Below are 25,198 nucleotides of genomic sequence, written 5' to 3' on the forward strand. Positions count from 1 at the left end.
CTCATTAGCAGAGCAAGAAAAAGGAAAATGTTTTCTAGTCTGTGGGCTCAGGAGCCCTACAAAACTCAAGTCCTTGTGGTCCTTTGCCGTTGCCCTGTTCCCAACACACGTCTTTGCCACCCAAAGACAGAACTGAGGTTATCTTTCCGTGAAACTGCTGGAGATCTGCCACTGGAAATGCCTTTCTTTGCTCTGGATTTTGCCACAATCCCATAACTTATAATTACACAGACTCTTCCATTACGGTGAAACCCGCCCCTTCCTTTTTTAACCGTGGCACATGGGCTTTTTAAAGAAACCACTGAGAAGTTTCAGAGCAGCGCTGGGTTCTGTGGACTGCTGGGGTGGGTCAGTGAGTTTTACCTCTTGAGCTTGTTCAGATAGAGCAAAATTATTCATTTTTGCATAAATACCATTCCGTAGCTCTGAACTGAGCGGGGGGAAAAAAAACCAGACAACAAAACCCAAAAGTGCAGGAGCACATTGCTGCTTCTCTTAACTACAGTGAATAAAAGTACCTGGGCCAGCTGAGGAGGTTTCTAACCACCAGCAGATGTCATTGCAGCCAGCAGAGCTTAGGACACGTCAGGTGAGAACAGAGGTGCTGCAGGTATTCAGATAACACCCAATGGAAAATGAAAATAAAAAAATAAATCATGTAATCTCTGATTGCCAGGTAGCTCATTCTTAGATCACTGGTAGCTAGTTTATAGTAGATAGAGTAGATATGAGGGATTAAATTCCACACTACAATTTGTTTTCTGCTGAATAATTATGATTTATTAGTCCCGAGCACAAATTATAGTAATTTAAAATATTAATACTTTTTTTTTTTAGAAGGAACATGCAAGCGGATTGTGTTTAATGGGGGTAGTTGGGTCCTGATAACGTAACGAGCCCGAGGATTAATGAGGAGGGCTGGCGGGGTGCTTCCCTTCCACTTCGCGGTAACATCGGGCATGGTGCTCGGGGACTGATGGGGTGAGCGTGCCGGCGCCCAGCAGCCTGTTTGGGGATGCAGGGCACCTCCTCCTCCCTCCTCGCCGGGAGGGATGTTCCCGGATCACACTCCGTGCGTGTTATGGTTGTGTCGATGTCAGTGAAGCCTCAGCAGTAATTTGGTCTCGTGGCCAAATCACCCTCCAGCTGCAGCATCCCCAGAGCCTGGCCAAATCTGTGGGCTGTGCCCGGCGCCGTCATCCAGAAACTGGCCGGGCAAGGACGTGCCGTCGTTTCCCATGCGGCTCCGCCAGGCTGCAGCGCTGCTGGGTGCAGGCCATCGAGACCTTGACCGGTGTCGCCTCCTGGTACGGGGCTGAGTTTAACGTTGTACTGGGGTCACCGTGCCTTGTCCGTAAGCACCAGGTAATTCATTGCCATTTTCTCACCGGTTCAGAATAATTTCCTCCTTCCTTGGTGCAGGCACCCTACAGATACACTGTGCTCAGCAGCTCTGGGAAGGCTAAGGAGGGGCGGATCGCAGCTGCACTGGCTGCACCTTTTCTGTTAGCACGGAAAACGCGATCCCCAGCACACAGGTGGGCTGCGATGCTGCAGACGTGAGGGAACGAGCCCACCGAACAGCTCGGCTGAGCACCTCCGAGCCAGCGTTGCAGGGGTTGCAGGGTATAAGACCTCTCTGCACAAAACCATTGCCTGCAAACTGGAAACGTGCTTCAGCTCCTGCTGGGGCGGAGGGATGGCGTGCGGGAGAGCCTTGACGTGTGTGTTTGTGCACGTGTTTGCCTTGACGTGCGTGTCTGTGCACGTGTTTGTGCTCTTTCTAACCCATTTCTAATCCTCATAGATTTTTATGCTAATGGCTGTAGAGTGCCAGGCAATACTCCTGTTGAAATCAGTGGCAAAATTTGCTGTCCTAAAGACAAAATAAGGAAAAATGCTCCTTAGCTTCTGTTCCTCGGTAACTTCTCCGCTCCTTTTCTGTCTCTGGGATCGGCAGACAGACAGACAAATGCCACCGAGCTGAGTGTAACAGCTTGGTCAGTAAATGGTAGTTATTATTACACTACTCTATAAAATGTATATAAATATTTTATATAAAATCTCCTGTTATAAGCAATATTTACTGTTTGCACGGTGAAGATCACAACCAGAAATGTGCCTGCTGAGCTCGATCGTGTTCAGATGCAGGAGATAACAGGTCTCCGCCCTGAAAAACACTTTACAGTTAAGAAATGCAATCGCTGTTAAACTCTTGGTCTGAATATAGCCCCGTACAAATCCGAAACAGTCACGCCGAGGCAGATAGATGTGAAGATAAGAGAGATCGACTAAAGGCAACGTTTTATGGGCCGTGTCACCAGTCTCCTTGTAACACAACAAACAAATATTTATCTTGTGGGAAGCGTCGGGTGAGTGGTGGTGGGGCTCTCGCAGGAACCCCGAGCGCCGGAGATAACCGGTGATGTAGCGCTGTGGCCTTTGCTCAGCGCGCAGCCTCTCCGAAACCCGTCGCCTTTCATGTGGTGGGGTTGGGAACTGGGATCGGGGCGGTTCTGCTGCGGAGCCGGAGCCGGGAACGTTGCACTGAGCGCCTGCAGCTGCAGAGCCAGCGCGGGCAGGTGCCTTCTCATAGCGAGGAGCGCAGCCGGGAAGTGAAGAGGGTTTCTGAAATGAGTAAATTCGAGTCAAAGCAGAGGTGTTAAAACATTGCAGAGCTCAACAGACTAAAATTTCCTGCTGTTGTTAAACTAGAAGTTAACGAGTGATTTTCTTCGCTACATACTGTGCTTCTACCGCGCACGGTGTTGCAGAACCGGTGCGTCTGACAGGCTAAAAGCACCCTGCGTTGGTTATGTACATTTACAAAATGAAAATGCAGCGGATAAAACACCTGAAATCTCTGAGGCCGGTGAGGTGTAGCATCTCCCGCTTTTACAGTCTCTCAAAACCTGAATGAATGCCTGCCAGCACTGGAGATAGCGGCGTGTCTTTGGCCGTAGGTGAGATAGGTCGGTGGGAAAACTTTCCTTGTCTTTGGCATGGATTGTATTAGGGAAGCATCCTGTACACTTAAAAACCTTATTCTGTATCTCATAAATCTAACATCTGGCTTGTTAGACTTCTGCTAAGCCGTCTGGAGATGCGGTGTGGCGCGTCCCTGCAGGGGCCAGCGCAGGGAGATGCGGGTGCAGGCTGGGGAGCAGCGACCTGAGCAAAGGGCACGTTATTCTGCCCTTGGGAGGGTCACCCCCAAACGCTTCAACCCGGGACTTACAGACTCGCCTGCTCTGAGATGGAGTTTCCTTCTAAATCCCATCGACTGGGTCTTGGCTGCGTTTGGGGATTTAGTTCTTGAGGAAGTCCCAGGCTGCTTCATGTCCCCAAAGAGTGGAGAGAGCCAGTCAAAAAACTAGAGGGAAGATCCTATATTAAGCATGTGTTTTAAGAAGAAATTGCTTTCTCTGTGTAGCACTTCAGTTAAAACCAAGAGAGGTGTAAAAGAGCGTAAACCTTTATAATCTGTATGTTTTTTATGTTTTGCATTCTAAGGAGCTTAGATGATGGCCATAAGATAGATGGGTTTATTTTTCCATTGCAAACTTTGCAGGGAAAAATGTAAATCCTAACCCAATGGAAATAGTGTTTTAGTTGGATTTTTCAGCAAACGAGCAATCCACTGGTTACGAGGAGCACTTTTATTTTAAAAAATTAAATATTAGTATAGGATTTGATCGTGCGGTAATGTCCTGAAGCCAGGTTGGGTTTTTTTTTGGCCAGTGGATCATTGGCCTGATAGCAAGAGAAGCTTTTCATTCCCAGACTTTCAGAAAGCAGATGTGAGACACATGGACTTCCAGCTCAGGCCCTAAATAATACCTAAGCTGAAAAATTGCACTGTAGGCATGTGGAGGTTGTGTGCATGTAGGTGTGGTAGATGTATTTTTTTAGTATAATTGATGTTCTGTGTAACCTCAGTTTCATCATTCAGCAACTACTGCTGTCAATTATTGTAGTAGAACAGAGGATATTACAAAGTTAAGTTAAAAAAAAAAAGTCTGTGTTACAAAATGACCTACAGTTAATAGCTGATCCTTGGTAGTGGGTTGAATTAGTTAATTATCTGGGTAGGAAAAAATCTATGCCAGAAGCTTGATATACTGGTGGTACCCTGGATTATCCTCTGGTCCTCCTTCTTCTGGAATTCGTTTTCTTTTTCTTGTCATCTAAATGGGTGCAAATGCTGCGGCAACTGCAGTGAATCAGTTTGTATTTCATGGCAACAGAACAGGACCCAAATCAGCGAGTTCAGCCAACACCTCCATGGAAATCCTGAGGTTTTTCGCATGTCGATGAGGGCTGAAACCCCTATGCTCTCCTGAGGTGACCCCCAGCAGGAACTCAGAAACCACTTCCACTTCCCAGCCAACCCCCCAAAATGAGCTGCCTAAAGGAAAACAGTCACCTGCCTTGGGGAGACTTCTGGTGGCACCAGCATCCCGCGCGGTGGCATCGCTGGGGTCTCACGGTGCAGGCGGGTCCAGCGCCAGTAGAGGCAGACCTTGCAGAGAGCTGTGCACCAGCGATGTACTGGGATGTGCTGGGACACAGCTGCCTGCTTGCACTTCAGCAGCCCTGATCCCTACCTAGCATGGGGCCGGCTGCATACACACCCTTCTGTTTGCTCAGTTCTGCTTTGTTTAACATCTCTGGAAAACCTTTTTCATGGAGGCCTCTGTCGCAGCTGACCGTGGGGCAGGGCGAGCTCGCAGGGCGAGCTGTTTTGGAAAACAAGTCTGACCTCAGCCAGAAAAGTTGTTATTTTAACATTTTTCTCCTTCGCCACCTGCATGAAATCGTGGTATCTCAAATTTGTGGTGGTGATGGGAACAGGCACATGCCACCAGCTGCCACGCTCGAGCTGCTGTCACCGGTTGGGGTTGGGCAACCGGGACCTCTTTGTGGTCGGCCAGCGTGGTTCATCTAAAGCAGCAGAGTCCAGCAGAAGGTTGCTTTTGCAGTCTTCTCAGAGCATGAAAATAAAAAGAAAGGTTCAGGATGAGCATAGCTTGTATTTAGGTCTTCTGCCTCCTGGGAAGGAGAGCGTGTCGATGAGGAGGTGGCTCGAAACTCCGTCCTGGACCTAAACTTCTCCCAACAAAACTTTGGTGAAGATGTACCCTATGAAGAGTTGTGGTTTCCATGGCTTGGTTTTTCTGACACAAATAAATAATGTAGCTTAAAATTCCCAACCCCATGCGGTCCTGGAACATGTGGCAAACTCCCATAGTAAGAACTAGATCATTAAAACAGTACTAAGATTTCAGCCCTTGCGGGTTTGTGCCCGTTGCTTGTTGTATTCGGATGAACCCCCAAACTCAAAGCAAAACCAAGTTGAAAGAGCAAAGTTTCATCAATTATTTTTCTCATCAAAACCATATGAAATTGTGACTTTCTCATTTTTTCACCGTGAAGTCTTTGATCAGTCCTGCCTGGTGAACTTTTGATCAGCCTGGGTTAAAATGAAATCCAAGACTGGGCACATTTTGTGTGGTCTCTGGTTTCGAAGTGAAAACTTTTCATGTCTGTACTAACTATGTTATTCCCGGGCTGGCGCTTGCAGTCGTTCTCATAAAGCCATAGCCAAAAACTTACTGGAGTTCTTGGAAGAAATATGCTGAGAAGCCAACCTAGCCATAGCAGGATTCATTTATTACTTATTACTTAGCATGAAGCTGGAAGTTTGCTCTGTTTCGTTACTAGTCCAAGGTATAATCCCCCATTACGGCACCTCCTTGCACTGTATTTAGCTGTATTTAGAAAATGAGACCTTCAACCAGGGTCTGAAGTTTGGAACAGGCTCTCTGAAAGTTATTTTCCATACAGAGACCCAAAGATGAAAATAATCTCATGACCATCCACTCCCATAGTAAAATCTTATGCAATTAAATCTATGAATCTCAATACCTGAAAAACAGGATTAGATGACACATGACAAGAGCTGAGTTAAAATATGTATGACTTAATACCAGCACGGTAGGTAATCTTTATCATCATGAGTGTAGAGAAGATGAAATCGAGGCATGGGGTGGGGATGGTGCAGCGCTGGAGTTCCCTCGTTTATTCCCATCCCTTACCTTGAGTCCCATCCTGAAAACGAGCCCAATAAGTAGTGCTAAAGGGACTATTTTGATGATACTGAAGGAAAACATAGTAATGGATCTGAAAAGATCCCTGTATGGAGTCAGGCATTGCTGTGGTACGTGGTACATCCCACCTCTCTTGGCTTGCTTCTCCTTACCTAGTTCGTCACGGGGAATTAGGAACTTTAGGCAGCAGAGCCGCATGTTCCCTTTCAGTCTGGATCCAGCTCACGTGCCAGGATCAGACCACTCGCTCCTAAATCAGGCGGCTCTCGGCAGGGAGGCTCGGGGAGCCTTCGCCCCATGCCACCGATGGCCACGGCAGCTCCTCACCGCTGTGTGCAGGGATTAGCTGGCAAGCCTTTAAACTGCTCCTTGTTTTACATCTCATTGGAGGCAACATTTAAGGAACTTCTAGAAGTCAAGTGGCAGGACAAGATTAATTAGGATTCCTTTCTAATCCTAATTACAATGATATTTGCTTCCCACGATAGGAGGCGTTCATTATCATATGTATAAGTTTGTTTCTTTGGTCTGTCTGCTTCCCTTCCCCCAACAAAAAAAGGTTAAATAATATTTAATACATTTTTACAGTCATTAAAAAAATCAACTCTTTTTAATCTGGTAAAAACATCAGATGGGCAGAGGAGAAAATCATTCAATTCCCTATTAATTTCCCTTGCTCTCTAATTATATGCAAATCCACCGAGCCCAGGTTTTAACTCAGCCACTCGCATTAAGAGATCAGAGAGAGATTCAAAACGGGAAAGCGGAGTTTGACGTATCGTCGGGGGCTCGTACGAATTTGACTGGAAGATAAATTCCACATTTTTAATTAAAATGTTTATTCCACTCTGCACAATAACGCTTGCTTTCAGAGGAAAAAAGGGGTATTAAGCATTAAAGGAACTAATTCTTCCTATCAAGAAAATTAGGATTTCTCCCAGGCAGACACAGGGTATCATCCAGGATTAGCGGCTGTAGCATTCTTTGTAAACACGTCACCCTTGAAAGTGAGCAACAAGGAAAGCTGCTATCGCCTTACAGCTGCAGGGAGTCAATAGAGCATCCCGTCGGCTCCGGCGGCGATTATCTTCCCTCTGTGTCCTCCAGAGAGCTGTTTATCATGGAAACTGGGAAATAAGTGTGAGCGCAGATCAGGATAACGCAGGGGCAGCTCCGGGCTGGGCAGCGGGCAGCTCTCCCCTCTCCTGCCCCGGGGTCCCCGATGGGTTTTGGGGAGCCGGTGGGGAGGGATGGTCCTCGCCCCAGCCCTCGCCCCTTGGGCTTCACAGCTGGTTGGAAAAATAAATGTTACGGTAGGAGCGACATCCCGACGTGGTGCCGGCCGTGGCCGTGCTGTCCCAGCAGCACTCCTGCCCGGCAGCAATGCTGCGGGAAGGCCTGGGAGAGACCCCGCAGCAGACTCGGAGCAGCCGCGGTTCATTCATTCGGGGCCATCCACCTTGGAAACGCGCTTGACATCCATATAAATATCAAAGGATTTCACTGTAGCGAGGAAATGCGTACCCAAGAATGTCGATAACTATTATAAATTATCATCCCTGGTTGTTTTCGTCTTATCTGTTAATTCGCCGGTGGCATTTGCTTGGGCACGGCTGCTCCGAGATGTTAAAAGATCTTCTCTTGGTGTCGTCTGATGCAAGTGCGTGGCCTTGGCGGTCGTATGCCATGGGAGAAAGCTCTCTCTGAACAAGTCAGCAGCATTGCGGTATCATTATCGTTGTTATTATTATTACTGTTATTACTATTATTTTTTCACAGCCCAGTCACAAAGTCAGGGTTTTACTTTCAGACGGGGTGAGACACTTCTGATTTGTTGTCTTTTTGTTCAACCAGCGGCTTTCTCACATGGTGAGGTCCTGCCTGAAATGGAGCTTTGTGACTTGCAGATTGGAATGGAATAGAATGGAATAGAATGGAATAGAATGGAATAGAATGGAATAAAATAAAATAAAATAAAATAAAATAAATAAAATAAAATAAAATAAAATAAAATAAAATAAAATAAAATAAAATAAAATAAAATAAAATAAAATAAAATAAAATAAAATAAAATAAAATAAAATAAAATAAAATAAAATAAAATAAAATAAAATAAAATAAAATGGAAGTGTAGTGCCTGCCAGGAGGGGCTAGCAGCTGTCCCATCCCAAGCCTCAGGACAGGGACAAAAGTCCTGTGGCACGTCTGCTGCCCAGGTCCCCGGGTGACAATGGTGACACCAGCAGGATGGTGTCACCCGCGCTGGCCGCGCACCCCAGCACTGCTGCAGCACAAAGGGGCAGGTTTCACCCCCTCTGATGTTTGGAGAATCGAAACGCTTTAAATCACATCAGAGTTTTTTGGGGTTTTGTGTTTTAACTCCCCTGCGATCTTTCAAGTACATGGGCTGGTTTTGTTTTTGTTTTAAATGGGAAGAAAAGCCCAGCCGAGCAGCCGGGTGCCCTCTCCTGATGCCCAGGGGATGCGGAGGAGGCAAACGTTTGCCTCTAGAAAACTGCGCGGCACTGACACCTGGAGGGATCCTGCCGGGCTGCTGCGCCGGCAGATGCACCCAGAAATCTCACAGAATTTTCCATCCTCGGCAGGGAGGGATACGACAACCCAAGCGTCAAAGCCACCTCGGCTCCGAACCAGGAGCCAGCTGGGGCAGAGGGTTTGAAAATTGTTTCTCAAAATGAGTGAAAATCCCCCAAGCTGCTGGTGCCGAGACCGGGACACAGCTCGCAGGGTGCAAACCCTCTGCGTTTCACCGAGCCTTTGCACCCTGAGGCTCGGCTGGTCCTGGTGCTGCCCGGGAGCGGGGCACGCAGAGGGTGATGTCTCTGGTGCTTTTGGAAACAGCGTCCCGAGCCTTACCGAAGGGCAAGCCTTGGCTCTGTGTCATACTTTTATTTTCCTTTCCTGCCTTGCCCTCTTGGACATTTTCCTGATTAATTCTGGGTATCAGACCGACCGCTCGCCTTTGAGAAGCAGAGCAAAATAAAGGAGGTCAGATACTATCAGCCTCCGCAGGTCAAGTAAGTGCCTTCTCATTCAAAGCCTCAAGTGTTACCGGTAACTCCAGGGTTTGCAGCTTTTGATTCAAATTCGCAGAACCACGTAGCACGAAGGGGACGGAGATATTTTTTTTTTTGTCTCTGTAGCCCAGGGCATGAGAGAGGCAATAACAGGGATGGATGCTGCAGGACAGGGGAAGCAGCCGGGGGGGTGTGATGCAACCCCACCATTATATTACCCCGGCATTTGGGAGAAAACAGCCGGGGTTTGGTGCTGCAGTGCAGCCCCTGGGTTATATTGTCCCGGCATTTGTTTCCATGAAGCCAAATGTGACCGTCACCCTGTGCAGGCCCGGGGAGGGTGTTTCTGTCCCCTCCTGAGCAGATGCACCGCTGCGAAGCTGCTTTTAGCATCTCAGCAGCAGCGTTTCCCGAGTGAGCCGAGCGCCAAGCAAGGGGACTTTCTGCACAATTGAGGAGGCTTCTGGAGCAAGGTGGCTGTTCTGCTGAATGGGACTGTAAACATTGGGTGGCGATGACAAAGGTTCATTTTTCGGGGGGGTTTCTCCAGTATGAGGTGTACTTGCCTCCGCACTTGCCCTCTGTCACCATAAGAGAGCAGCCTCTGGGAGGCACTTTTGATCTTTATTTTTCCATGCCTTTTTTTTTCTTTTTTTTTTTTCACAAAGAACCACCTACATCTTTCTCTTAGAAGATAAATATTTGAGAAGTGAAACGGCTCTTCCTGTGCCCGTAAATGGCGAAAAGCTCAGCTATTTCCCTTGCAGAGTTTAACTTAAAAATAATAACCATCATTGCTTAAAAACAGAAACCACCAGCAGCACAGAAGGTCACAGAGAACTTTTTAAAGGTTTTGAAGTTCTTTCCCTGTATTTGTCCCCATCGTGTCTGGATCTTGGCCGCCTCTCTGAGTGCTGGGCTACAGAAGCTGTTAAATGCTGGGGAACTTGTCCCCAGTACCCAAGCCAAGTCCCCTGACGCCACTGTGATGCACATCCGAGTCGCAGGGGGGGGTCAGCATCACAGGGGCTGAGTTCTGCTGCTAAGGCGTGTGCATCCCCCTCGATGTGCAAAAAAAAAAAGAGCAGGGATGCTCAGGTGCCTTATTAGCATTTCCAAAGCAGAGCTGGATTTTAAAGAAACTGAAAGAAATCGGGGGGGGAGGGAAATTAGAGTGTTGAGGGAATACTGCTCCATCAACCACAAAACATAGAGTGCAGGGATAAAAATCCGAGCAAGGACAATATTTCCCTCTACGTGCCAAGTATATCTTAAACCCATCATCTCCTTGCTGCAATTCATGTGCAGAATGAATGCAAGAATTAATAGCTGCATATTATTACTTTCCCCTTTGTTTGTCTGCTGCTCGTAAGCGCTTCTGGGCCAGCCGGAGATGGGGTGCGCGGGGCAGCGGTGCTCTTCTGGTCACGGGAGACGTGGCCTTCTGGTCCCTGGAGGAACCCTTGGTGGTGCTGAGGGTAAGGGCCAGATCCGGCCCTCAGTGCTGCAGCCGTGCTGGGTGACCCAAGCCCGGGCAGGGGCCAGGGAGATGCTGCTACTGCTAAAATTCGGCTTTGCCAGAGGGGTGCACGGCTGGGCGAGGGCAGCGCCTGAGCGTGGGTGGCTTTAACTTTCCCTGTTTCCTTTCTGCTGCGGCAGCGGGCTGGGGCGATGTGACTGCAGCAAAAGTGAGAAAAGAGAAAAAAGTGCGCTGAGACGAGAAATGAGTCGACGCTGCCTTTGCCCGCGGGCTGCTGAGGGCTCCGGCTTGCAGTCAGGGCCAGAAACAGTCTGCAGTGGGTATTTGGGGTGATCTTTTATCGCAGCATCTCCTTGTGCAATACCACGGGGAAATGAGGGGTGAAGGTATCTGCTGACATGGTGTGGGGCCCCAGGCTGGGAGATTTTATCAGAACTCGGAGGTACCCTGAAAGTGCAGGGCTGGGTTTGAGTCACAGGCTCCAGGTCCCCGAGCATCCTGAACGACAGCGTTGCCCTGCGAGCCCTCCCGGGAGCAGATCCGATGCTGTGGGATGTACCCAATAATGTCCCTAATAATTTGCTAATTTGGATTGATTGTTGCATAAAGAGCAAAAGGCAAGGCCACCCCCAGTAACAGGTACCGTCCACAGCAGCCGTGCGTGCTCGGTGCAGCCTGACCTTATACCTTTTTTTCTGTGGCATGATGACTAATTTTGCAGTGAAAAGGAATTAATTCCTCATTGAATCAGCAACAGCAAAACTTTGTAGGTTTTGTTTTTCATAGCTTTCGTGTCGACTCATCTTGCCCTCTCTGAGAAGTGACGTCGAAGCAAATGCATTTGGGGTGTCTTGGGGCCAGCCTGCACTTTGCGACATGTGTGCTGCACCCAGGGCTTTCACTCCGGAGACACCGGAGCACGGCAGAGGAGCACAGAGACGTGCTCAGCGCTCGCCCCATCCATCTGCCTGCCCCGAGCCGGGACTGAGCCGGGGGGGCTGCTCCCAGCAGCTGGACACAGGGCACAGCCGGCGGCGCGGGGCTCTCGGGCTGCTGAAACTCCCCTCTGCCTTGGTGGGGACAGCCGCCGGCATGACACAGCCGCCACGGCTCAGGCTGCCATCCCTCGGCCAGGCCCCTCGCCCTGTGATAGCTGCCGTCGGGCTGGCCCACGGCTTTTTCGTTTTGCTATTTTTGGGGCCGGCGATGTGGGAAAATTTGAAAGTGACGTGACTAATCTCGCCTCACCGCGGCTCGGCTCCCCGGCGAGGCTGGAAACCACAGCGCTCTCCCTGGCCGCCGGCTCGTGCACCAGGGCGCTTCGTGCCGCCGTGCCGTGGGGGATGGATCCTGCGCCCCCCGGGGTGCTTCCAGCCTCCCCTCACCTGGGAGGCTGCCGCCAGGGCCAGCATGGCCTGGGTGACGGGGGCACCCGGCTCCAGGCATCACAGTGGGGTTATGAGGCTTTCCTCTCCCTGCAAACTCCTCCGCATCCATGGAGGGGCCGCCTGGAGGGCTGGCGGCTCCCATGGTTCTGAGCTTTCCAGCAGGCTGGTCCCTGTTTTGCTTGCTTTTGGGCTGACTACAGGGATTTCAGCTCTCCGAGGTGTTGGCTGGTGCTTTTTGCACCAGTGGAATGTGTTCAGTGCCTGGGAGCTGAGGTTCGTACAAGGCAGGCAGCACCCCGTTATCCTCCATGGGAAGTACAGCACCCTACGGACTCACGCCCCCAGAGGTGCTGGGCCCCAGCCGCGCCGGTTCTGTGCACAGTCCTGCCAGTCTGTCCCTGTTCCCTGGCCTGCAGGGTCCCCATGTGCATGGGGTCACCTGTGTGGGTGGGATTCCCTGTGTGCATGGGAACCTCTATGTGCGTGGGGTCCCCTATGTGCAGGGCATCCCATATGTGCGTGGGACCCCTTGTGTTGATGGGACTCGCAGCACCTGCAGCCTCCCATGTGTTTCAGGTCCCTTATGTGTGTAAAGTCCCCTACGCCTATGAGATCCCGTGTGCGTTCGGGGTCCCCATGAGCTCAGAGCCCCCACCTCTCTGATGCTGACTCTGCAGAAGTTGCAGAATCCCAGAGCCACTGTCCTGTGATGAAGCCCCACCTGGCTCATCTACAAACAAACAGTCTCTCATTTCAGAGTAGCTGTTAAAACACCTTGTTAAAAAAAAAAAACAAAAAACAAACGTACAGAAGTGGCATAGCAGGATTAAGATGTCCAGAAGTCCCGTGGAAGAAACTTGAGTGGAGTTTTCCCCCCTCAGGGCGGGGAGCCGGGTGATGCTGTGAATGATACCCTGGTTCTGCAGGAAGGTGATACGGCACATTCAGAGTCGGCTGACAGCGTGGTGCGTCTCCTGGGGGCTTAGGGGTGGGTGGCTTTTATAAAGTGAGAGTAAAGTCTTAAATTCATTCTATTATTTCAAACATATGGGAAATCTGAAAAATATAAGTTTCTTTCCTACAAAACAGCATCGTTTATGTGACTTTGCCTTAGAAGGAAAAAAAGAAAAAAGCCAGCTTTTCACTTAGGTTGGTTTTGTCCAGATTCTGGGGGAAAACATAAAAACTCTTGAAATACAGTCATCAAAACCAAGAAGGGTTTATTCCTAGGAAGGATGCTTTGTGCCTGTGTGCAACAGGGCAGGTCAAGATCGACTTTGGAAGATGCACACCTGTATTCAGTCGGTGTAATCTGAATTGTGGCAGACGGGTTCACTCTTCTTTAAAGTATTACAGAGCCTGCCATGATGCAGGTCGGGTGCGCGAGGACCGATCCTGGGTGCCTGGTGCAGCCGTCATGAAATTTAACAGAACATGTTTCACTAAATCGGACAGCACGTGTCGGAAGGGGCAGCGGAATTAAGCTGCTTTATTTTAGATATGAATTGTCTCCCAGCAGAAAATTAATGAAAGAAAATTGCCGTCTGTAGGAGCAGCGGTGCAGCCCAGCACCGGCGGGATGCTGGGATCCCCAGCAGCCACCCAGGCAGCTTGGTGTGACCGCTGCTGCTTTTAATAGCTGCTCTCAAATGCAGCAAGGAATAGCTTTCACGGATTACAAAGCATTTGCTTGTTTAATTATTTGTTTCTTTTCCTAAACTGATCCAAGCTGAAAAAATTATTTACAATTTTTTCTAGTATTTTCACAGAGCTAAAAACCCAAAGAGTGTCGCAGTTCATGGAAATTTTTTTGTTTGATCGTTTCTCTCAAATTTTGGCTCTTGACCTTCTGTGCTACATTTTGCTAAGATTAGCTTTAAAGTTTAAAAGGAAAAAAAAAAAGCCTGTCAAGCCAGAAAAGTAAAACTACTCATTTTTAGTGTGTAACGACTAAATAGATCAGTCTTTAAAAAATGAGTCAAAATACTTGCTAACACCAGGTGCTTTCCAGAAAATGTTTGATTACAATCTCTCACCATTTTCTAATGAAAAACCCACATTTTACTTCAAAAAACTTCATTTATAGTTCTGATCAACCAGCACCGTGCTGGCAGGCTTGGATACCACCACGGCTGCCCGCGGCCGGAGCACGCTGCAGCCCTTGCTGGGCACGTGTGATGTGGGATGGGAGCGGAGGCAAAGGATGCTGTGCCCGATCAGGCACCTCGGAGCCGCATAACATTGCGGCTTTGATGGTGAGGGTGATCCTCCTGTGAAAGACCTGCTGGGTTTGTGTGTGCTCAGCGAAAGGAGAGTTTTCTAGCTAGCCTCGAGCTTCTATCGCAGTCAGGCACCCGTGCGTGAGCGGTGAGGTCTCTTAATTTTGCCTTGCCAACAATTAGTCTTTCTTAATAATTAATGCGACTGCATTTTCCTTTTGCTCATCCAATTACCTCTCGTCATTGAAGTCACTTCTTGGCTTCAGAGTGGGAGCTTCTTCCCTCATAGTCTTTAGTTATTTTCAGCCAGGTTGATGGGGGCTGATGAATGCCAGTAGGGTGATGCACTGCGGGGTTGGTGCGTGCTCCAGCGCAGAGCAGCACCGGCTGCCGGCACAAGGCACAGGGGGACACGAGCAGGCGCCGCTCACCGGGGAGGTCGGCGCTCAGGAGAGTTGCAATTTAGCAAATTTAAGAGGGAAAAAGGCCCTCTAGGCTGGCAAAACCCATTCTGCTGCACCGTCCCCTCTGGAAGTACTGTTCTGGTGTTGCTGTAAATGCACCTCTTCATTTCTGTAGTGAGGTCGTGGCTGCACAGCTCATTCCCCGACCTGCCCTCAAGGCTCTGTGCTGGGAGAGGTGAGCCAAAGCTGTCCTCAGAGCCCTTTCGTGTCCCACCGTGGCTGCCAAAGAATGGGAGGTGACTTGGGGTGGCTTGGGCTTGGGGTCGTGACGCTGGGCGCCAGCTGCGTTATTCTGGGCGGCTGGATAGCCGGCAGCCCCGTCACCGCCGCTGAGCTGTACTGAAACACGGCTTTGCGGAGGAGACGCAATAAGATGCTTCACCAAACCACAGCGCATCGCCCCAGTGCCCCAAGCAGCACCACCCCGTGTCCTCCCAGGGGACCTGCTGAGAGGATAGCAAACCAACTGCCCTCGTGTTAAATCAGCCCCCTCGGCAGAAAACATTCACATCAGGGTAATTTTAATGGAGTAAGACATTGTCAGCTGATATGTTCTGGCTCTGAAAGCCTCGTCGAGGTTCATGTGCTGCAGCTCATTTGCAGGAACTAAATCTAGACCTTGTAAAAAAGGGGAATCAATACCATTTCTGTGACGTACAGATTTCTGTAAAGGAGGTATGATTTCACAGCGAAGACGTATGCGGCAGCCACAGCGCACCTGGTGAAGACCAGGAGCTGCGGACATGGCCATCGACGGCGACCATTAGCAGCTGCGGTTTATAAACTGGGGATCAACAATGAAGGAGACTTCTCTGTTTCTCCAGATCTTTGTGCATCGTTTCCTTCTTCCCTTGGTTCAATTCGGGAGATGGGTTCCTGTAATGAACTCCTGAATGGAGGAAGCGGGAGGGGGATGAATAGCCTCTTGCAGAAATTTTTGTCATGCCTCCCTCCTGAGCATCCTTCCCCACCAGCTTTTTATGACTTTAAAGAGTAGGAGAAAAGCTTTTGAGCAAAGCAAGTGCAAAAGTAGAAGGGACATGGGGAAGGCCAGCTCTTCTTACTGGTGCAACATCTTGTTTCCCATCTGAACTGATGGAAAATGTGAGTAACTGAGCTGCAACCTGTCGTACTGCCAAGCTGCCATGCTCTGCTTTGATAGGGAAGAAGGACAGCCCGTGCCTTTGCTCTAACCGCACGTGCTCTGTGCTTTTCACTGTTGAGGTATCCTGTGGATCAGCGTTAGGAGTGTTCAACTGCCTTTCTAGTGGTCTGGGTCTTCTGTCGTTGCTCCAAAAGCTGTTAACGGTCGTCAGGCAGCGAGGCTGGCTGGTGTATGGTGCTGTGCTTTGGATCGGGCACGGTGTGAACGGGAAGGAAAGATCTGCCCCACTTTGAAAGGCAGAAACGCTTAAGTTGAGGTTTTCAAAACAGCTCAGCATCAAGCTCGTTCTGCTCCAGTGTCACATTAAAATGTACGCATAGAGCTGCATATCCCTAATTTAGACTTTCTGGCTCTTAAATAAGCTAAACCATAGCTGATTTTAGAAATATCACTGAAAAGCTGTTCTTCATCTCATTTCATGGGCAAGAATAGTAAAAGCTCAGAGCTCCAAACATGTGTTTAACTAAGCAGGAGCCAGCCCAGCACCGCTCTCGATGGGAAAACCGCATAGCCCATGGCCCTGCTGTAGGACAGGAACTCCTGTACCACACCAGTTTGTGCTGGGGCCGGGAGCGGGGGGTGGGGGGTTACATTCCCAGTGTCCCGCTGTACACAGTAAATCTACACCTGGTAAGCATCAGGAATTAGGGTTTTCAATCGTTCTTAAATGCAAAGCTGCGTGCCTCTTGGGTTTTATTTGCATGAGCAAACCTTTGTGGGAAAGGCAGATATAAAGCGGCATCTCCATTAGTCTGTTTTCCTTTCCGCTCCATGGGTTTCCTCCTCGGAGCGGCGATGCAAAACACAGGACTTGCCCAGGGCTCTCAGGCTGCTGTGCAAGCAGGGAGAGCTCCAGGACAGGTCCTCCAGAGCCACCAGCTCCGGCTGCACCACCTCCTCCAAAGCCAACTGGCATTTCGTGCTCACTCTGCCTGAGCAAAATCATTACCAAAGTGAAAGGCGCCAGTGAATCAAGTCCGGAGATTGTGAATGACTTGTCAAAAGTCATGCATCAAATCATCTGTAGATGTCCTGGTGGGACACAAGAGGTCTGGCTAGCAATACCCAGCTCCTAACCCCTGGAGGGCTGTCTTACCTGGTCCGGTCTCATTTTTCTCCCCATTTCAGGGTGCTGTCAGTCCTGTTTCTCTTTCTGGATTTATCTGGGACAAATCCTAACATTCCACCACCAAGGCGAAGTCAGTTTGGGTTTAAAGGCAACCATGGGCGAAACCGGGCATGTAGGGAGCAGCTTGAGATGCTCGAGGCGAGGAGGCTGGTGGTAGACGGCAGCGTGTGTGTGTGTGTTTTCCTTACAGCTCTTTTGAACAGGTTCCCCTCTCTCTGCTCCAACACGCAGAAGTACTCCCCATTGTGTTCACAAAAGAGCACCTTTTACAAAGATGTCGGGCTCCGATGGCTCACTGTGTATAACCAGGAGTAGCTGCAAGAGGAGACTGGTTTTTTTTAATTTTTGCTGGGTTTGTTGCATCCCCAGCACTGCTGCCTCAGCTCCCTCCAGTCCTTCTCCCAGCACTGGAGCTCAGACCCAGGGGAATTTCAGTCCAAGGGCTCGCTGGTGACCACATCACAGTTTCAAAGGCATTGCCCTCAGCATGGCTCTCCCTGCTAGAGAGCCCCGGTTAGGAAAGCCCGAGCGTGGCTCTCAGAGTGAATGTGCAGGATGTGAAAGTCCAGATTTAGACCCTGTGGTAGTACAAGGCAGAAAACAAGAGCAATGCATTGGGTAACATGCTTGTAGAATTCATCCTGGAATAAAAGATACTGGAAATGAATGAAAAACAGTTATTCTGAATGCTGAAAACTTCACACTGATTTGAGCTGGTTTTGACCTACCCATGCAATCGTCTCCAGCTGTTGTCACTGCTTGGGTTTGGGGTTTTTCTTGCAGGATGCTGTAGTGTTTATTTAAGCAGGCAAGGGCTTTTTCTGCCTTGCTTTTGAGAGACACCGGGGACTGTTAGCAATGTCCAGCCTCACTTGCAATGACAGGACTTCAAAGGGCGCTGGCCTTCCTTGCTCACAGAGCTCAACGCCTTCTGAGCCCTCTCCCTCCTTGTGTCTTGCAGTCCAACAAAGTTCCCGTCGTGCAGCCGTCGCACGGAGTCCACCCGCTCACCCCGCTCATCCCGTACAGCAACGACCATTTCAGCCACGGCTCCCATTCGCCCCACTTGCCCGCCGACATCAACCAGAAACAAGGTAGTGGCACCGCTGGGGATCTGCGTGGTGGGAGGGGGACAGTGCTGGAGACCACTGAGATCAAGTCTGTCACCTCCCTGGTCCCAAATTAATGAGAAAAGTCAAGAGCTTTGGTCAACTGGGGCATTGCTTAGCAGTAGGAGTTTATGTAGCTTATTGGCAATGCTTTGTAATCTTGGTCAAGAGGAGTTTGATATCAAAAGCGCCAACCCTGCTGATCAAGTGTGCTCAATTCTCTGTGCAAGCTCTCCTGTAACTTGAGACCAGACCAGAGCCCACGAGACGATGCTTGAGAGTCAACCAGAAAATGGAAAGTAATCTTTCCTTTGACTCATACCCAAACTGTTGTCAGGTTGTCATTTTGAGAAAATAAATGCTTGAAACAGGAAATATTTTGACTAAATAGGATTGGTGTCTGATAGCTAACTGGATTGTTATATGCGTGTGTCCGTAGCCACACATTATGTGGTTGTCACACGGTTTGGCTCTTCGGGTTCCTGTGTGAGTCCAGGACACGTCAGTTAGCTCAGGAGGCTCTGGAGGAAAGTACAGTAGGTAGAGGTTAAACCCTGAACTGTAAAATATAGGTATGTGCACAGGAATTCACGCCAGCCCGTCATTCTTTGTGGGTTACTGGCAAGCCGAGTGTAAAATCAAACTTTTCTCAACTTTATGTTAGCGCAACAGAATCTTTCAACATCAGTTCACATTACCCAGGCTCTTGCACAAACCTGGTCTTGATTTCACGTGAAAGCAAGCAAATTCACAGTTTTGTGTCAGACTACATTCAGGAAAGGAATCAGGGACCAGCAGAGCCCAGAAATTGGTGTGAAAACAGAGGCACAAAACCAACTCTTGTGATTTGGGCAAAGGCCCCCCCCCACCCAAGAGTGATTCAAACTGTCCCAAAGACATCGGCTTTGCCAAGTTAACATAATTGCTAAAATGCTGGGATTGTCCCCGGTCTGAACCCGGAGGCCACATTCTGGACTCATCAGGGGTGCTGATGGGGAGGATTTAGGTCCGGTGTAAAAGATAGCCAGGCACAGCCTGGTTTTCTTCCAGCCAGCACATTGCTTGTCAGCCACCAGAGCATAATACACTCAGCAGAAAAATACAAAGAGTTAACAAAATAAACCTATTAAAAGCTCAGCTAATGGCAGATTTCCGAATCTCGAGGGGAAGAGTGCAGATTTCCAAGTCTCCTGGGAAGGCGACCTGACACACCTCCCTTCACGCTGCCTTCGCAGATGCCTTGCAGAGCTCTGCCCCCTCCGAGAGCCCCTCGCCGTGAGCTGCCTCCAGGGACTCACTGGTAGCCTGGAAAGCCTTAAGCAATGCAGGAGCAGCTCACCCAAGGGGTGAGCTGGTTATATCCCTCCATGGAGGCTATGATCAGCAGTGGAGTAGTCCCTAAGTGTTCATCTCTGTGGTGGGTCAGTAATTCTGGGAAGCTGCCCTCTGGCTGCACACCCGCCTGCACCCTCAGTGCGGGCACGTTCAGTCTCTCCCATTTACCCTGTACATTTACATCAGAGGCAGGGAGAGTCTGTCCACCCCGGCGACCCCCAGGTCCTATTTACGGAGAGGTTCAGATCATCATCCTCACCTGGGACCTGCCTCCATGGTGCAGCTGTGATCAGCTTTGCACCGCTCAGCCCCGCACTGCTGGAACGAGGGTTTCCTTCCCCATTCATTCTGGATGTGTCCCATCTCTATTTTCATCGCTGAAATATCTCCCATTATCACTTAGTGTAAGCGAGTCACCATCGTACTCATTCTCACAGCATCCCTTTAAAGTATTTCACAGTAGCCCAAGGACACGCAGACAAGGAAATACAAGCAGGACCTTCTGAGTCAGTGGCTGGTGCCCCAGCCACTGGGCCAGCAAGAATAACTTGTGCTCTGGCTTACGCAACTTGTGTTGTTGGAGGTCCAAATCTCAGGAGATCCTGGCAGCTGCCTAACGCAGATGCTGGTTGTGTTTGACCTTCAGGGGGCTGCTGCATCACACTTGAGCACAGCCGTAGGTAACTCTCGGACTAAGTCACATATCCCTTTCAGTTCAGTTATGTATTTATTTTAGCTAACTCCTAATAAGATGCTTGGAATCTGTTGATGTCATTTCTAATTAATAATATATCATTAATACACCTAGGAGGGTAATCCAGAATTCTGAGTTTGCAAACTGCTTGCAACTAATCACCAATTTATTCAAGTTATTTATTGCCCAGGACAGCTGCTGGACAATCTCTGTACACGATTTGTAGTCTGAGGCTCGTTAGCAGTCAGCATTACACGTTGCTGCGGCAGAGCCCAGCCCCAGCTCCCCTCCACGTTTTCTAGTCTGGGGGTCAGCTGGAGGCTGCTTTTGCCAGAAGCACCGCGGTTGTCTGAGTCCCACCTGCAGCCCCGGGCTCCTCAGGCTGTTTTCAAGTCCAGATAGAAACGGAGAGATGCTGCGGCTGTCTCCTCTGGCCGTGCCGCCTGTGCCAGTGGCTTTGAAGATCACGCAGGGATTCCCCGTGCGAAGGGTGAATTCCCAGCTGGCACCATACCCACCTCTGCTGTTCCCTGGCACCCGCAGAGCCTGCAAAATGGTTGCTTTGAATGGGGGCTCAAACTGTTTAAAATCAAGAGAAGTGGTGCTTGCTGGAGCATCCCCGCTGGCGGCTCATGGAGGGTCCCGGGGATGGCTGATGGGAAGGGGATGTAGGAATGGCTTTGGCCATCTGTTGTGCACCTAAACAGGCTCACTGGGAAGGGCAGAGGGATGTCTGGAGTCCATCAAATCCTTACCAAAGCAAGGGGCTGCTTGGCCTCAGGGTGGCGTGGAGCAGGGATGATGCTTGTGCAGGAGCAAGCTGCCTTCCCCACCCTGTTACACTAGTGTGTGTGATTCTGCAGCAACGTGGACGACCCACCTCATCCCCACAGAGAGAACCACAGCAATAAAAAGGGAGATTACAATATCCTGCCACTTGCAGACAGCTATTTCTCATATATTCCGGGCTGCCCACAAGTGCCCATAGATGGAGCATCCGGGGGCTCGGGAGTGGTCCGGGTCAGCCGGGAAGCGCAGTGCTGGGTCCAGCTCATCTCCTTCTCCCTTCTCCCAGGAGTGCACCGTCCTTCCCAGACCTCAGACATCCCCGGTTTCTACCCCCTCCCTCCCGGTGGAGTTGGACAGATCACGCCGTCGATGGGATGGTGAGTGTGGAGGGCTGGGCCCCGTGCAGCCCCCAGCCCACCGGCCGCTCCATACGGGGGATGCTTTATTGAAACAAACCGCGTGCAGCTGTTCTCCATAACCTCCATGGTGCTTTCGCTCCGGCTTCATCCCTTCTGCATGCTGCGTGATGGGGAGGAGGATTTAGCCCTGTTTTAGAGATGGGGAGCAGATCCATGGAGAGGCTGAAGGCTTTGTCCTGGCTGGGGCATCCCTGGAGCGGGGCTACAACCTGCCCCATTCAAAACGGTCTCCTGCCTTACATCTAGCTCCCTGTGCAGATTAGCTTCCTACCCACCTCTCCTAATCATAAGAAAAGCCTCTCTTTTTGAATAAGAGGTAATTTTCTCCCTCACTGGGGTTTTCAACACAACTAGTGCTTTCCCAGAGTGTGCCGCTGGCGTGGCATAATAAACGGGATGCTCCATCCACCGGGCCATGGTGCTTCTCAGGGTCTGACATTGCGGCAGAGACCTGCCCTGGTGAACAACCCTGGCACCCGCAGCCTGGCTGCAGCGCGGCCAGCTCGGCTGCCCCAGGGGTGACAGGGAGGGAGGGACCGTGAGCTAGAGCACTCCCAAAAAGTACCCCCCTGCATGAGCCAGCCCCAAGGAGCATCCCACAAAGCGGAGCCCATTGGGAAACCTGCCCCAAGGACATGAGTTAAAAATACACCGGTATGTGCTCTGTGGTCATTGCCACTGGCTTTTGTCACCGTGATCGTAAGCACACCGAGGGAGCAGGTCTGGCGGGCGGTGCCGTGTGGGCATCGTCACTCTTCAGATTAATTTTTAATCCCAGTTGGTGGCGCAGGGACCTTGCAGAGGCTCGCGGGGAGGCTGGTGGCTGCAGGCGGCGGGTCAGGGTGGTCAGGACAAGGGGAGGGCAATTGCGGGAGCAGGCGGCCAGGTCCCTCCTGGTGCCGGCTGATAAAATCCCAGCAAAGCCCAGCAGAGACCTCCAGGTACAAGAACATACTGCAAAATAGCAGAGGCGAAGACATTAAAACACAAAGTAAAATGTTAGCTTTTTGTTTTGTTATTGAATTTCATGTTCCAGATATTTAACCACAAGGAAACAGAGGCTGAGGCCTTTGATACAGGGTTCAGCTTCAAAGAGATTACATTTTGCCTTCTGTGCTAAATCTGCTACTCTTGGGCGATGATTTAACTCCTCATATGATGTGATTCATCCTGAGGAAAAACAAGTACTGGGGTGACTGTGCTATAACATAAAAGAAATAGTTGGGGGTGAGAAAGGAGCCTGTTTGCCAAATGCAAGGTCCGTTCTTGGGGTGGGATGCTGTTAAAGGCAGCCCTGGGTGCGTGGAGGGGAAAAAGTCCGGTTTGCACGAGGTTTTGTCGTTTGGTTGGTGGCAGAGGGAGTTTGCATTGCTGAGAGCTGCTCCAGCATCTGCGGGGTTTGGCATCCTCGAGCAACCTCGTCAGACATGTTCATTAGTGACTAATAGAGCAGATACGGTAAAGCAACAAACAGCCCGACGGAGCAGAGAGCAGCACCTCCAAGTGCGTGTCTCTAATAGAGCCTTTGCTCATCCATTTTCCCGCCCAAAATTTACAGAAAGAGCCCCAAAACCTTTTCTGAAGTGCCCAGGCCTCAGCCGAGGCTCTGCACGTGGGTGCGGGTGGGTGCAGAAGCAGCAGCGTTGACCCCGTGCAGGAGGCAGCGGGCGGCAGGGGCTGTGTGCCGGGGATGCTCGTGCTGGGGATGCTGAGCCAGGGTGGCCACACGCGGGAAGCAGCTTTTCCTCCGCGAGCCAGCAGGCAGGAGCTGGGCAGAAATGGGCTTTGTTCGCACCAAGTGCTTCGGGAGGAGGAGCTGCAATCACTCTCTCTGTAATTAGTGGGGATGACGGTCGGATAAAAGCTTCCAAGAGTCCAGTCAAGTGAGTTTTGCTCACAGGAGCCTGGCAGCAAACATCAGCTGGCAGCCTGCGAGCCGTGTCGCTCACCGCCTTCCCGGGCCGAGCGGCGGCAGTGCCATGGTGGTCCCTCCACGGGTATCCCATGTCTTCTTTCCAAGCCACCCTCCCATCACCGGGTGATATGGGCTGTAATCGTGCATTCCTGACCATCAGGGATTGATTTTGCAATTGCATTAATTTGCACATCAGAACCACGTTGAATGAAGCCATGAGGGCCCGGCTCTTTCTCTATCCCAATATTTCAGCCTCTGCAGTAACGCATGTCGCTTCTGGATTAGCTCCGAGTATTTTCTTGGCCCTGGGGCAGCCGCGTTCAACTTCAAAGGTCGTTTCGGTTTCCCGATGCGCGGTAGCACTTGGCTGTTTGTCGGTGTGTTTATACCCACCGACATCTAAGGGGTGGGAGAGGGCTTCTGCCTGGCAGAGTGTAAACAGAGCTCCGCCGCCTCGGCTGCCTTTCCTTCAGACAGATGCTGCAGATTTCAGTCAAGCTGAGACACAGCAGCTCCTGGAGCCGCAGAAACAGAAACCTCTTTCCTCCCCAGCACGGCTCGAGGGCCTGACTGCCGCGGCACTGTCGTTATTCCCCTTCACGGCAGAAACTGCCAGAAAAATCCCTGGCATCCAGGAGCTCGGTCCTTTGCAGGGCAGTAGGGTGGCACCGCATTTAAAGGGGTTTGGTTTTTCTTTTTTTGCTTTTTAGAGCTGAAAGTAGCTGGTGCTGGTCTTAGGCACAGCTCTGTGCCGGCTGGCCGGAGGAGCACGGGTGTGCGCGCGGGTTTAAGCACCCTGTCGCGTCCTCCTCGGGCATCTCCGTTTCCATGTGCAGTTTTAGTCTGGGAGCATCTTTTGGCAGGTTTGCAGAACGAGTCAAGGTATTTTTGAGCTATCTCTGTATGAAAACACGGGGGGGTTCCCCTTGCTGGGAACAACGAGGAACTTCCTGCATAGTTATTTTACTATCCTAAAAATAATTTCCAGCTCCAACACTGGTACATGCCCAGTCCCCTGTATGAAACAACTTTCAAAAGAAACATGGGATGAAGCTTTTGGCTTGTTTAAAAATGACAGGCATCCTTAAAAGGATGCGCTGGGAAAATTAGAGCATTTCTGAAGCATGTACAAGGGCAGAGTAGGTGTTTTCTCTCTGAACACCTGGAGGTTCCCGTGCCTGGGCATCCTCTCGGTGCAGCCCGTGGCGGCACAGCCTGTTGTGCACTGCACAGAGAGAGACTCTGAGCAGGCTTTAGTTTTTCGTTCAAACTGCGCTCTTTTAAGCAACTTCTTCTGTGCAATAGCAACGTCTTCTAATTTTTCAGCACACCTCGCACTTCGTGTTTTAACAGGATAAACTCAAAGCTGCAGTGCTACTCAACACAGGGGATGGAGGGGGGGGTCAGAGTTGGGTCCAACCTTTTCAGGGAGGCCCAGCTTCCCACAAAATAAAGTCCAAGTCCCTCATTGCCCCTTGAGCCCAGGGGACACCCCGAGCATCCCACCAGGCACAGCTCCTGGGGCATCGGTGCTCTGAGTCCCCTTAGCAAAAGGTATCTTTAGGAAACACCACGTAGCTGTGGATACTTTATAGACTCTTTCTTCCCGATCCCAGGCAGAGCCAGTCTGTCTATCCGCTCCCGTCATGTGGATTTAGACAGCCGTATTCGTCAGCGCTTTCTGCTGGGGCTTCTTTCTCCAGGTGAGTATGAGCTGTGTGAGACAGGGCAGCAGCTCGGCTGGTCTCGCAGCTTGCAGTTTGTGCGGTAGGAGCTTGCAGCAGAGCGCGGCCACCCAGGGACGGCCACGCGCCTTCCTCGGGCAGCCGTGGGAAGGGAAGGAGCTTTTAGGCAGTGCCTCGTCCAAAGAGCAGTCAGGGGAATATCGAGCATCCCGGGAGGATGCATAGCGATTGGGTTCTAGCCTGCAGAAGTCAAAACAAA

At 50.5% G+C, this 25,198-nt stretch overlaps 1 protein-coding gene across 8 annotated transcripts in view; it reads left to right on the forward strand.

Annotated features, from left to right (window-relative positions):
• TCF7 (transcription factor 7) overlaps positions 1 to 25,198 on the forward strand; it is a 75,228-nt gene that overhangs the window by 33,387 nt on the left and 16,643 nt on the right. For 5 of the 8 annotated variants that reach the window (XM_064458308.1, XM_064458309.1, XM_064458312.1 and 2 more), the window contains exons 4-6: positions 17,955 to 18,087; positions 21,207 to 21,297; positions 24,871 to 24,957. In XM_064458308.1, the coding sequence (XP_064314378.1) occupies positions 17,955 to 18,087; positions 21,207 to 21,297; positions 24,871 to 24,957 (311 nt within the window). The remainder of the gene's footprint in view (positions 1 to 17,954; positions 18,088 to 21,206; positions 21,298 to 24,870; positions 24,958 to 25,198) is intronic. The other 3 variants (XM_064458310.1, XM_064458311.1, XM_064458315.1) reach the window with 1 other exon arrangement.

This window comes from Phalacrocorax carbo, chromosome 8, assembly GCF_963921805.1.
Source record: "Phalacrocorax carbo chromosome 8, bPhaCar2.1, whole genome shotgun sequence".
NCBI classification, from domain to species: Eukaryota; Metazoa; Chordata; class Aves; order Suliformes; family Phalacrocoracidae; genus Phalacrocorax; species Phalacrocorax carbo.